The 14,270-nt window shown below is 41.7% G+C and overlaps 1 protein-coding gene across 4 annotated transcripts in view; it reads right to left on the bottom strand.

Moving 5' to 3' along the window:
* Positions 1-10,639, bottom strand: part of SYK (spleen associated tyrosine kinase) — a 44,967-nt gene extending 34,328 nt beyond the window's left edge. For 2 of the 4 annotated variants that reach the window (XM_021380238.1, XM_021380240.1), the window contains exons 1-2: positions 10,322-10,639; positions 429-886 (exon numbers count right to left, since the gene is read on the bottom strand). In XM_021380238.1, the coding sequence (XP_021235913.1) occupies positions 429-842 (414 nt within the window). In that variant the 5' untranslated portion in view covers positions 843-886; positions 10,322-10,639. Of the gene's footprint in view, positions 1-428; positions 887-9,171; positions 9,278-10,321 lie in introns of those variants that run through there. The other 2 variants (XM_021380239.1, XM_021380241.1) reach the window with 2 other exon arrangements.

Below are 14,270 nucleotides of genomic sequence, written 5' to 3'. Positions count from 1 at the left end.
CATCTCTGAGAAAGAAAAATGAGGAAAAAATTTCTGAGAAAGAATAATAAGTAATAAACTTAATATATCAGTATTTCAAGTGAAAAGATAGTCCAGCATAGCTAGATATACTTAATGTCTCTGGGATGTCGAACTGTATCTCTGAGTGCTGTCCAAATACTGCTCAAACTCTTGCAGCTTGGTGCTATGACCATCGTCCTGGGTAGCCTGCTCCAGTGCCCTACCACACTCTGGTGAAGAGCTTTTTTTCAATACCTAATCAGACCCTTCTTTAATGCACCTCCATGCCATTCCCTTGGTGGGTCCTGCTGCAGTTATCAGAGAGCAGAGATCAGTGCCTGACCCTACGCTCCCTTAGTGAGGAAGCTGTAGGTTGCCATGAGGTCTCCTCCTAGCCTCCACTTTATGACAAATTCATCTGGATTTACCTGCAGATTCCACGTTTGTTTGACATACTCTCTGATGAGGTTCTCTTTTAAATCTTCAAAGGGCCCTGTTTTGGGCTCAATGCCTGGTGGTCGATTGAAAGATTTTCTCAGCAGACAGATAAGGCCATCTGCTTCCTCTGAATGATAGTTAATGAGTTCAGCAGGACTTGCATGTGACTTGCCTCCTGCAATAGCATACGTCCCACTCAGCTCTCTCTCAATTGTGTAATGATGAACCTTCCTTCCATATGCCAAGGATAAGGCAAAGCCCCCTAGGTAATTCCGGCTTTGGCGAAGCAAGTATAGTCCATCACTCATTCCTCCCTGCATCAAATACTCCTCAGCTTCCTCGCGTGTAATATTGCCAAAGAAGTATGGCAAATGGTTAGCAGGGTTAGCCATGTTGGAAGCCATGATTATTTTTTTTTCTTCCCAAGTAGTCAATTAATGTTTAATCCCTGAAATGAAAAAGGAAACATGAGTATCAGTAAAAAAATAATTAATGTGATACTGTAATCTTGTACAGCTTTCATTTCAAATTGCATATATTGGAATAATACAAAGGAGCACTGCCAACAAAAATACAGAAAAGAATGGAGTTCAGTATCTCTGAAGAGTAGTAGTGAAGGCAGTATAAATAAATTCTTTTATTCTTAATTTAACAATTAAATTTCTTATAATTATGTATTTCTAAAAAACATGCACAATATCTCTACAGAACTCCAGCTACAGGAGCACTGTTCTTCTTGTGTCCTATCTTCCCTTGAGTTACCTCTATCTTTGACACTGCCATCAGAGAAATTTACTTTTATTAAACCCTAAGACACATTTACCCTGCCTGGACAGCCAGGTACTGTGCTATAGAAAAACACTGCTGTTTCTTTGTCTTTACAAGGTCACTGCATATCTGATATTCTTTTTTTCCAGTGCATGTACACTAAGAAAAATGCATGGATACTAAGTACAATAATCAAGGACATTAATGTAGAGAATAGTTATCGATTTTATTCACTTTGCTGTTACTCTCTTCCAGTCTTCCATTACTTTGAATAAAGGTTGACAAAAGAATCAGAAGCTCAGCTGCTGTTTCAGTTGCTGTGCAGGATCTAGCTGCAGAAGCAGTACACCCTTTACAATTAAAATGAATGGCATGATTTGAGGGAAACCAGGCAGAAGTCCAGGGAATCAGCATTAAAAAATGTAGGTAGATGTCAAGATCACTCAGCTCACTGAAGTGTGCAACTGAGTCATGTGAAAGTGGGTGGAGAGAACTTTATGGAAAACCATGTAAGAATGGAAGGTCCCTGGTGCAACACTGCAACTAAGCAGTGGGCATCCTAAAAAAAAAAAAACCCTTTGTCACAGGGTGCGTGAGGCTGACATCTTCTGTTGCAGCCCTGCTGCAAGCATGGCGATGGCCTGCTCAGTTTATAGATGGCTCATTAGCAAACTGTGGCCAATCTGATATTTCTTGCACGTGGGGCAAGAAACAGGTGAGAAATACCTTTACTACTCTGAATATGCAAGGTAGGTGCTGTAAGGGGAGCACACAAGTCAATTGAACAAGGATCCCACAGTACAGAAAACAATATAGAAAAGTATAGACAGGGCTCAATCAAGACTGAGCCACGTCTTTTGCAGATCTTCTGGTTTTCTCTCACCTTCCTGAAGAAGGGAGACATAAGAGCTGCAGAGCTACTACAGTCCTACAAATCAGATTTGTATACAGCTTATTTATTAACTCTTGTGGTTTGCATGCAAAAATTACTAACTAAAGATCACTTCCTACACTGAACTTAATCTTTCCAGCATTTTTGTTGATAAAATCTCCCTCTGCTTTGCCTTTAAAATACGTGCATTTTGAACAGTCACATTCTTAGTACAAATTATCTATCAATTCATCTCTTTTATTTATTTATTGCAAAAGAAACCTGTAAAGGAAGAGGTGGAAGAGGGCGGTTGTCAGTAAGTCATCACAATCAATCATTCTACAAAAAATACCATCCAAAAGGACAATTAAATTCACACCAGATGAAGACTAAGAGGACTTCCCTTTAATTTAATGCATTATTTCAGTGATTTATTTCACAGTCAGAAGGTTGTAATCACGGACACATGGCCCATTGGATGTTCTTGCTGGCGTACTCCAGGATCCATTCAGGGCCAATACTATCCAACACCTTCATTAATGAGAGGGACAATGGGGCCACAAGTTTACAGATAATACTAAACTGCAAGGAGTAGTAGATAAAACAGAGGATTTTGATGCCAGTTGGAGGGACCCTGAACAGAGTGGAGAGCTGAGCTGAGAGGAATTTAATTTATCTAAACAGGGGAAAAGTGCAAGGTCCTGCACCTGGGGAGGAGTAATGCTAAACACAAATACACTGACACTGGAAAGCAGAAGAAAATAACCTTGAAGTTGCAGTGGACAAGATAATCATGACCCAGCAAAGTAACTCTAGAATGCGAGAAACAACATCTACAAAGAGCACAAATAACACTACTCGATAGAGCAAATTGTCAGCTAGAAAACACTATTTTTCAAATTAGTAACCACCATTAGCAAAGCTTTTTCACTAGCGATGAACAAAAACCAGCATGCAGTGATTGTAAAAATATGCACCAGTGGAGTCCTTGTCACCACTGCTGAAATGAACCACCCACCACCTCACTGTACTCACATCCACTGTCTGGTCTACAAAAACATTCAGCAAGCATGGATGGCTGTCAAGGGGTGCTGCAGCTACGCATGTCCTGGTTACAGGCTATAAAAAACAGGTACACACTGAACTCATGCTTCCAGCAATGGAGACATTGCATTGGTTTGTTCTCCTCTGTGCACATTCATTCCCATTAATGGCTGGCTGGACTACCCACGAGACCATCTACTCTAAGGAATTAGGTTGAAATTAAAAAGTTACCAGGGAGAGACCGACAGGATAGGGATGGCACAAGCAGTCTCTTTTGAAAACCTGGCAAAAAAAGATAGTTGAAATGCGATCCAAAAAATTCACAGCAAATTCAGGACCCTCCAAAGCACAGGAAATATCACAAAACCCAAAGCAGGCTCTGGACCATGGGACAACGAACTCTACCTCTCTCTAGGGAAGACACATATTTGCAGGATCAAATTGCCTACAGTAACCTAGAATTACCCACAATTTTTATTCAAGATGACTTCATTCTTCAGTAAACATTATGGTAACTTTATAGTTACTATAAATCATTAAATTGCATTTCCTCCTTAAGGTGCTGGATGCTCTGACGTAGACTTTTTGTAATTCTGAGAGGAAGACTGCAGGCAATAATGCATGCTTGCCACCATGAAGTAAGGCTTTATTACTGCGAGGCTATAGGAAGCATGCCTGCTTATGTGAGGGATGCACCTGAGTGCAACAGCAAGAAGCTCTGAAGTGCATCTCTCCCCACAGCCATGATATTGGACTTTTAAGGAAGCTACAAATGCAAGCTAATATCACGCTTATCTAAGATGGGTGGAAAAAGACAGTACTGTACAAAAACATACGAAAATCAGCTACGCACTTCCCTTCGGGTAACTTCCTCGAGAATGTTGCAGGCATGGGGTACTCCAAACATAATGCAGGAGTTCAGCATCTGGGTTATTCTGTGCACGGAGGAAGGTGGAGCATTCTTACACTCTTGCTGAGGAGCAGAAGTCAGGAAAACACACCTGGAAAGCATCTGAAAGAATCTGTATGGACAAGACAGCTACCTCTACCTTGCTCCTCTTTATTCTCCTAGGAGTTTTAAGGAAGGATAAGGGTAAAATCGTTGAAAGCCACAGGTGGAAGTCTGGAGCTGCATGTAAGGGAGAGATTAGACTGTACAGCCCTTGCAGTTAGAGATGGTCCTTTACAGAGCCTCCAGGTGAGGATTACGGGGACGGACAGGAAAGCACAGGCAGTATACAATCAACCAGCCACACAGGACAATGGCATGGATGAACAAGCTGTTCTTTCTTGATACTATTAAGGCCATTCACACTGTCCCTCATGGCATCCTTCTGGATGGATTGTCCAACAGGTGGCTATGAACTGTCTCAACAGTCAACCTCCCAGAGTCATAGTGAATGGGGCTACATCTGGCTGATGGCCAGCCTCCAGAGATGTTGCCAGCGACTCAGTTCTAGGTCTGGTTCTGTTCTACATTTTTATTGGCTATCTGGATCCAGGAGTGGAACTGCAAGACCAATGGCCTGGCTATTTTCACATTCATTAGTAGAGTGACGTTAGTGATGTCAGCACAGCACATTTCCAGAAGAAATACATTATTTTACAGACGACTGCTACAGAGAGAGACTGCTACAGTAGAACAGCTACGAAAAAGAAAGCACAGTAAAACCAAGACATGTCAAGATGTCATTAAACTTTCTCTAAAAATGACTCCAAAATCTTTTTTCAAGGTTCACTATTGTCAGTTGTTTTTCACAGATTTACCATCTACAAGAGAAGCAGATCTACCAGAACATTCTACCAATAACAGTGTTTAAACAAAATGTTCCTCTTTTTCCAGGAAGGTTAAAAAAAAAAATGCAGTCCTGATCACAGAGATGTTGACATTGTGGATTTGTTTTACCATCGTAACAGAAAAAGACTGGTTTCTTTCAGAAGGATGAAGCCTTCAGTGTGTATATCGGCATAATCCCTGACTTAGTTTTCATTTCTTGGGATTTTTTTAGCATCAACTGATAAACAAGATATCCCTCTGAAGAAAAACATCATTTTCAGAAGGAAGTCATTACTAAAAAAGACGACAGAACAAAAGTAATGCCTCCTCTCCCCTCCCCTATTTTCTCTTCTTTCCTCTCCTTTCTTTTTTCTTTTTTGGGGGTAGAGAGAAGGAAGATCTGATACTAGCTTACACAGCTAGACTAATAACATTAAGTATCGGTTTCTTAAACAAAATTATTGAGTAATTTTCTAATTAGGACCCAGATCAAAGAAAGGGCTTCCCAGAAATAGTTTCCACCAGCACTGGGGCTAGAAAGGCAAGCTATGTAGAAAAATGCATCTACTACCAATTGGCACGTCAGTGAACCAGCAATCCACTTCCTTAAGGGGCAGGAATACCTTTTAGCTAGTGAACAATCACTCAGAAGAACTGTCACCTCACTTCTCACATAAAATCCAAGAATGTTTGAGAAATGCTGTGCAGAGAAAGACAAAAGCCCTCTCCTTTGTCCTCTGGAGGAAGCCTATTTGCAGCACCTGGACCAGTGAAATCTCTAGATAAGGCACTTTTATTCACTGTGAGCAGAGGGAATGCACATGGGCCAACTTGTAGTACTTCCTAGCTCTTGCATGACAAACTGCCAAACTAGAAAAATAATAGTTTGTAGTCAGGCTTCTTTACTCACGACATGCAGTGCTCTGTGCAATATCAATGGTTAACACTGCTAAATGGTCCAGAGTGGTTTTACTGCAACAGGCTACCAAAACGCTGCATCCTTTGCACAGGGAAGGTTTCATTGGATTTGAGTGCATGCTTCCCCTACTTGTGTGCATAGGAGTCCCTGCTGCCCCAACCCAATCTTTGTTATGCTCACTGGATAAAGACAGTCACAAAGTTCAGCTAACTCGAAGCAGCAGGAGGTTTCTTCGTGAGACCTGAGGATAGAATATTCACCCAATGCCACCTGCTTCACTGTTCACTTTGTTTCTGGGGCTGTCCTGATGTGTGCATGACCAGAATTGGTCATAACAGTATTCTTCCTCTTGACATGCATTAGTTTAAATAAAACATAATACTCAGAAGTTTATGATTTCTCAGTTCAAAAGGTAGCTAATCCCATTTTCCAATTTCCAAAAATAATCCTTACTTAAACATCTAATTGGCTTTACCAAATTTTGAGCAAAATATCATGAAAATCATATGTGTATTCTTTGAAAAGCAGATGTAAAATCTAAAACACTATGTCAGAGATAGACCGCATTAATGTTGCTTCCTTTACTTACATTCTGAATGTTTCAGATACTGGTGACCTTCACCTTGCCAAAGCTGTTTTTGTTTTTACATAGAGTGAACTGGTTGTCTTGATTCAAATTACCAAATTTGGACTGAGTTTCCCAGAGATGAAACCTATCCATAAACACATTTCATACTCTTACTAGCTTGCTTTTCTGTATCCTTTTCAAACAAAATGTCAGGAAGTGTTTTTCAGTTAAAATTCTCCTGTACCAGATTTTTTAAAGAGCTTGAAAATTAAAAAAGTATTTTTAGCAAGCTTCCAGTCCCAAATAAAGAAATGAACTTTACATTCAGCCTTACCAAAAATCAAGAAAAACAGTTTCTAAAAAAAATCATGACATCATTTTAAACTAAGGTTAATTCCTCCGAAATTTGTAAAGCCTTGTGAAATCTGATCTACTATTTTTAAAAGCAGAACTTCACACCCAGTGATCAGCAGCAGCGCCCATTTTATCACTTCACCTCTGGCATCCCACAGTCTAATTTTGCACTCAGATACCGCAGCTTTAACTAAAAGAAAATGCACTGGATTTTGTGTGTTCTAGAGGCTGCAGACAAAAAAAAATGTATATATAGTTCATTATCTTGTCTGAAGAAGGGGAAAAAAAAATAAGAAAAAGATTATGTAGGAGGGTGGGTGTAGCACAACTGTGGCTGATGCATTCAGTGATGAACCCTGGATCTTTCATTCATTTTACTGAATCTGTTGCTTAACATAAGAATTTTCAAGTATTTTTTTTAAATTGTCAAACTCTATTTTTATTTAATTTATAACGTAAAGATATTTAGGTAATTTTACACCCATTTTCCTTGTTCATATTCTCTATATCTCCAAACACAGCTGTGATTCTTATAACCACAGCTCTATCTCCAGCATAGGATTTACTTCACGGATTTACAGGCTGAATTTACATACAGTACCTTAGTCCTACTATCTTACAAAAGGTTTTAGCGCTTCTGAGTTTACCCCTGCTGAGAATCAACTCTGAAAGATTCCTTCCATCATCTCCTTGTATTTTGGAAGGTAGAGAAGTTGCTGCACACATTAGGAGTTATCCATTCAGGACACCTAGCATCCAATACTTTTTCTGAAGAACACTGTCCCAAAGCAAATTAGGACAAAGCAGGAGGAAGGGGAGGGTAGTCCTCGCTGTTCAAATCAATACATTCCATCATCTGCTAGTTACAAACTGAGTGATAGTGAAACCACACAAAAATAATACTCTATAACATTTCTGCATACTGGCTATTTAAGTTCTAATACTTATTAAATTTGAAGCTGCTCTGTTACCTGGTACAGAGAGGAGGCAGATACCGGGGAGTCCTTACAAGATGAGGACTGAGACCCAACTGGTCTCAAAATATTTTTCCCCTTCTTTCCTTTCAACAAACTCATTTAAATAAGTGGTCACTTAGTCACTGTACATAGAGACAGGAAATTCTGACCTAATTTTGTCTTTGGAATGTAAAGATAAAGCTACATACTTTCATTTTATTTCTCTGAGGTAGATATCAAATGTTAACAAGTACCAATTATCCTTTCCTACAGCGATTCCTGTATTCCACTCTTTTGTTGCAAATATTATGAACATTTCCCTGTTAAAACATTCCTAGAAATGCCCAGTAAGATGTCAGAAAACAAGCTACCAATGCCTCCACCTCCAAGATTTTCTTATTTTGCCAAATGTAAGCAAAAAAAAACTATTTCCCTATAATAAAATGATATTTCCCCCTAAGTTAGAAATTAAGAGGATCCTGCAAATGCTTGCAAGATGAGAAGTTTTCCTTCTTATGACTGAACCACATTTCTCATGCTCACAAGATTATCTTGAGCTATTAAAGACCATTGGACTGAGACTGAAGACATGCACAGTCTGAATGGCGCAACTACGTTCACCCCAACGCAGAAGCTCACACAAATATACAATCATCTTTAAGTACAAAAGAAACAATTTTAAATAGCTCATTGGAAGGATCTTTCTGTAATCGTTACTCACATGCAAAGATATGCATTGCATTCTTTGTAATTACGATACAAAACCATACAAGTTCCCCTTTTCAGCCATATTATCCTGGAGCTAGACATGCAATTGATGTGCACGCAACAGATATTGAACTACTGATCCAAGAATCTGCAAAGCTAAAAAAAAGGACACCACCCCCTAGTATCCTTCTTCCATGGATACAGACACAAACACAATTGCTGACAGTCACAATATTCTAACTAGAAATGCCAGAAGACTTACTACTTTTTGTTAAATACTGCATAATGAAAAAGCATAAAGAAGGACAAAAGAATCAAAACTTATACTAAAACTACGATTGCATGAACTCTGAACACAACATGCATTTCAGTAGCGACTTCTGCTCCTCACATCTCTGTCACAACATATGCAAAAGATAGCAGACTATGGTAACGCTCCTATGTAATATTTTTTTATATCAGTATCTTCAAAGGTGCTTAAATCCAGCTTTTAATTTTACCATCAGCATTCTAAAATGCAGTTTAGTTCTGAACATAACCTGCTAGCTGCTTCTAAAATCGAATTTCTGGTTTTGTCTTCCTGCAACTTCAGATCTAATTCTGCTCTTCTTTCAGGATCACAATGTGAAAATGGAAGATTAGCACTGCTCACTGATTTTATGAAGTTAATACTTTCTAAAGGTAGCAAATATAGAAGACTTCAACAGTTTTTCTCATGGGGTTTTGCAGTTATTTCAAGTATATTTGAAATCTGAAGCAATTACTTACATTTTTGGGCACATTCTGTGATTCCAAACCTTTTAGTTCAAAGTCTTTACCAAACTATAATGTTTCTCCCCCACAGGAAAACTGTCAGAAATAAAGAACATTCAAACTTCCTTATTTGTCTCTATTGCTGAATGTTCAACAGAAGGATGAAAAAAAAGTCACAGTTCCTCTAAGTAGGCTGCCTCAACGTATTCTGCTCTGCTTTAGCTCATGGCCTCCAAGCCTGTAGTAGTGCACAGCTTTAGAGCCTGATACTCACTTGTACCGGATGGCTGTGCCTGAGGATCAGGCTGCAGATTCAGCCCCAAGGATTGAGAAATCTAAATTTCTATGGATAAAAAGAGCATGAAAGAAGCCCAACAGAAAACATCAAAAAATTTATAAGCAGTTCATTCATTTAGAAGGAATAATTTTGTTTTAAAATGGAAATACTTTGTGACATTTTGTGTAATCTTGCCAAACGGTGACTCTGCCACCTCTAGCAGGGTCAGTGTCACCTAACAAAAGCAGCGTTTGGTTTTGCCCAGGGTAGCATCACATTACTCCCAAGCCTGATGAACCCTAGCACAAAGCGTATGTAGTACAGAGCTAAAGAAGAAAACACATAATGCTGGCCAACACTAAAGTGATCAACACCAAGTCAGTCATCACACCCTTAGAACTGACCTTCAGCGCTTCTAGCAATGCTCAATGGCTGTTTTGCCAGAAACAAAATCAGGAAGTTTGATAAGAAAGAAACCCTTTTTTAAACACATTTTCCAAGGTCTCAAATCTTTGATGTATTATGCACCATTCAGAAGCCAGACAATCGTTTACTCTTGTCTAAGTTTTGCTTTGTTAAAAAATACAGCTACAACAACACATCAAAACATAACGAAATCTATATATTTTCTGTATTTAAGTTCCATATTCTTGTTCCTCAAATGCTGGGCTGATGATATTACAGAAGCACAGAACGTTCCAGCTTCCTTCCAGATTGGTGCATTTGCTCGCCGCTCTGCGGTTGTACACAGCCGCTCCTCTCCCGGGGCGACTCCGCCGTTTTGCCGCTCCCTTCATCCCGCTCCCATTCCCGGAGGTGGCTAGGAGACCCAACCCACCCCGCTCGCTGCTGGCAGCGTGCCCCCGGCCCGGCGTGGCCCCCACTCACCGCTGCCGCTGCCGCTCCGCTCACCGCCTGCTGCTGCCCACTGGCGGCTCCTGTCGTTGCTGGGAGCGAGCAGAATGGGTCGGCTTCGCCACGAGCGGAGCTGTACCCGAGCTAGGCGTTGCGGGAGCCACCGTTTCCTCGTTTTCTCTCGTAGCCGCGGCCACTTCCTCAACGAGCCGTCGGCGCTCTGCCCCCTCCCTCGGGGAAACCCTCCTTCCGGCCCCCGGCCCGTCAGACCCTCCGTCGAAGAGGGTGCGCAGTGTGGGACCCGCGGCCTCCCGAGGTGCGGGTCGCTGCGTGCGGTAGTATGAAGTGAACGGGATGCTGCTCAGCAGCGCTGGTGGGACAGCAAAGGGCGGTAAGGGTGGTTGTCTCCTGGGGGAAAACGAATAGACTCGCTGATTGGAAGCATTGAAATTCGATGTATTTTGGTACTACTGTGTTTTGGTGAGAAAATTATTCTGGAGGAGCGAAAACGGTTTATATTTGAAACAGCATAGGGTCTTCATTCTGCATTTCAGTCAAAAATATATTTTGGTCAGAAATACATGTGTTTACTAGCTTTGTAGCAGGTGCTGGTGCTGAAGAGACTCCACTGGCTCCATGCAGAGAGAATGAAGAAAACCCCTTTCCAAGGCTCCATGTGCTCCCACAGCAGATGTCTCTGCACAGCCAAAAGGCAGCAACAGCCTCTGCCAGGGATGCACTGCTCCCTGGCATCGAGCAGCACCTCAAGCGCATGCACAGCCGCACTTCTCCTCTGACCATGGCCTGCGGCGTGATGGGCAGCGCTGGCGGGAGGCAAGGCCTGCTTCCTGCTCTTTTGTAGTAAATCGTTACTGCAGTGAGTGGGTCCAGTTACTGTAAGGAAGCACCGCGAGGAAGCACTGGTTCTCCTTCCACATCCATTACAATGAATAGAGCTGCCAAAAGGCAAACGTCTCATGTTTCATACCAGTTAAAAAGGTCCTTGTGTTTGGTCTAATTGCTATGGTACAGATATATTTCTGAATTGGTGCTGCCTATGTGTTAGAACAAGGTGAAGAAATAAGAAAACCTGATTCTTGGATGTCTTTTGATGGCACAGCTCTTTTCCTAACACCATCCAAAAGCAGAGCATAATCTGCGGGAATTGGCTTTTGGAAAATCATTACTGTGCTATGAACCAGATTTTAAGCAGAAATTTCATCTTTAATTGGTGAAAAAATACAAATATTTCATGACTTTAAATTGTATGTGAGCAAAAGTACTGGACTTAACAAGAATGGAGTTAACTTCTGCAGCAGCTGATATGGTGCCTGTCAGGGATTTTGAGTAATACAGTATGTGTAACACATTTTCTTTGCTGCTGGGCACTGCTGCTCAGTGTTGGTTGAGGCTTCCTGTGTTTTGCACTCTGCGCCAATCCCCTCCAAGTAAGCAAGCAGTGGGCAAGCAAGCAAGATGAAAGGGGACACTGATGGGACCAGCTCTAGCTGACCAAAGGGTTATCCCATACCATAGCCAGCAATCAGTGCGGGGATAGATGGAAAAGGGCAGGGGCTAGTGCTACCTTACTGCTCACAGACCAGCTGGGCATCACTCACCTCATGGAGGAGGTGATTGGCTGCATCAATATCTTCCCCCTTCCTTCACCTGTTCCTATCTCGACACACATTTTCTTGCTTTGCTCCTTCCAGTTCTCTCCACCATCTGCTGTGCAGGGGAAATTTAGCAAGTGGCTGTGTGAGTGCTTGTCTGCTGGTCAGGATTAATGCAAAACAGAAGTTGGGGAAGTAAGTATTTTGTAATGCTGTGTGAAAGAATTGTTACAGAGTTGTGCTACCTTATTTTTTTGGTAGGGGGCTCACAACACTGTAAGATATTATTTTATGTTATCATTCTGAACCTTTCCAGTGATGTATGGCTGTACTCTATAGGAGACCAGTACTCTGTAGGAGACCAGTAACTAATAAAGTAATTCCTCTAATTAATGTCTTGGAGGGAATTAATATCTGGCAAAATCAGGCAGATTATGTCTAACAATTCTGTAAAGATTTGGCAGATTTTTGGAATGTCTTGCCCACTGTGAATGCATACAGTAATTTTTAGTAATCCTCCATACTTTTTATAAGCATCTGAGAGATGTTTCAAATGCTTACCTTACTACAAACATGATTTGAAAGACATCTGTTTTCAGAAGATAATGCAGGTTTCCTTAAGACCAGGATAAATGTAGTGTGGTGGGAGGCTTTGCAGCAACACAACTGTGCCATATCGATCAGTGTGAGTAGGAGAGGAGACAGGCAGAGTCTGGCTGAAATGCCATGACTGGTGAAAGAAGGCTGACATCCTGTTGGAAGTCTGTTATACTCCACTCAACAAGGATGAAGAGACAGATGAAGCATTCTGTGAGCAGCTGGCAGAAAGTCACACCATCGCTAGAGCTTCTTGTTGTGGGGGACTTCAATTTACCTGACATTTACTGGAAAAACAATACAGCAGAGACAAAGCAGTGTAGGAGGTTCCTGGAGTGTATGAAGATAACCTTCTGAAGCAGTTAGTAAGAGAGCCTACCAAGGGAGAGGCCCCACTTAGACCAGCTGTTTATGAACAGAGGATTGGTGGGAGACGTGGTCAGAAGCCATCTTGGGTATAGTGACCACAAAATGATTGAGTTCTCAATTCTTGGTGAAATCAGGTGGGAGGTGAGCAAAACTTGGACTTCTGGAGGTGCACTTTGGAATGTTTAGTACATTGGTTCGGGGAGTCCCTTGGGAGACAGTCATGAAGGGCAAAGGGATCCAGAAGACTGGATATACGTCAAGAATGAAACCTGAAAGGCACAGGAGCAAGCCATCCCTTTGTGCTGTAAGGTGAACAAGTGGGGAAGAAGACAAAGGTGGCAGAACAGGTAGCTTTCACTGAGACCTGGGGAAAAAAAGGTAGTTCACTGCCTTTGGAAGAAGGGACAGGCAGCTCAGAAACAAGTACAAGGATGTTGTCAGGACATGCAAAGAGAGAATTAGAAAGGCAGAAACCCAGCTATAAATTAATCTGGACACCATTGTATAAGAAAATGTGTTTTTTTTTAAATATATTAACAGGAAGGGGAAGGCCAGGAAGAATCATCATTGTTTATTGGATGCAGTGGGGAACATTCCCATATCCACCAAGGTTAAGGAAAACACAGATGTGATTAATGCACTCTTCATTTTGTCTTTATTTGTCAAATCAGTCATCCTCAGCTTACTCAGCCCCCTGAGATGGAAGACAGGGATGGAGGGCAGTATAAACTCCCTCATAATTCAGGAGGAAACAGCAACCTGCTACTGGCAGATGAAGTTGCCAAACTGCTATCCATCACATTTGAAAGGTCATGTCAATCTTGTGAAGTTCCTACTGACTGGAAAAGGTGAAGCATAACCCCCACCTTCAAGAAGACAAAAAAAGAAGACCCAGGAAGCTACAGACCAGTCAGTCTCACCTCTGTGCCTGGCAAGATCATGGAGCATATCCTCCTGAAGGCCCTAGTAAGGCACATGGCTTACAATGTGGCTTCACCAAGGGCAAGCCATGCTTGACAAACTCAGTGGCCTTTTATGACAGAATTAGTGTCAGTGGATCAAGCAACAGACGTCATCTACCTGGGCTTGTGTAAAGTGTTTGTCTCACTCCCACATGACATCCTGGTTGCTAAATTGGGGGAAAAAAAAAGGATTTGATGAGCGGACCACTTGCTGAATAAGGAATTGGCTGGATGGTCGCACTTAGAGAGTTGCAGTCAATGGCTCAGAGTCCAAATGGAGACTGGTGATGAATGGCGTTCCTCAGGGACTGGTGCTGGGACTGTTGCTATTTAACATCCTTGTAGGTGACATGGACAGTGCGCCCTTAGCAAGTTTGCAGAGGACACCAAGCTGAATGGTGCAGCTGACACCCTAGAGGGAAGAGGATGCTATCCAGGGTG

This window comes from Numida meleagris, chromosome Z (assembly GCF_002078875.1).
Source record: "Numida meleagris isolate 19003 breed g44 Domestic line chromosome Z, NumMel1.0, whole genome shotgun sequence".
Taxonomy (NCBI): Eukaryota; Metazoa; Chordata; class Aves; order Galliformes; family Numididae; genus Numida; species Numida meleagris.
Note: the sequence above shows the minus strand (reverse complement) of the source record. Positions and strands in the feature narration are given on the sequence as shown.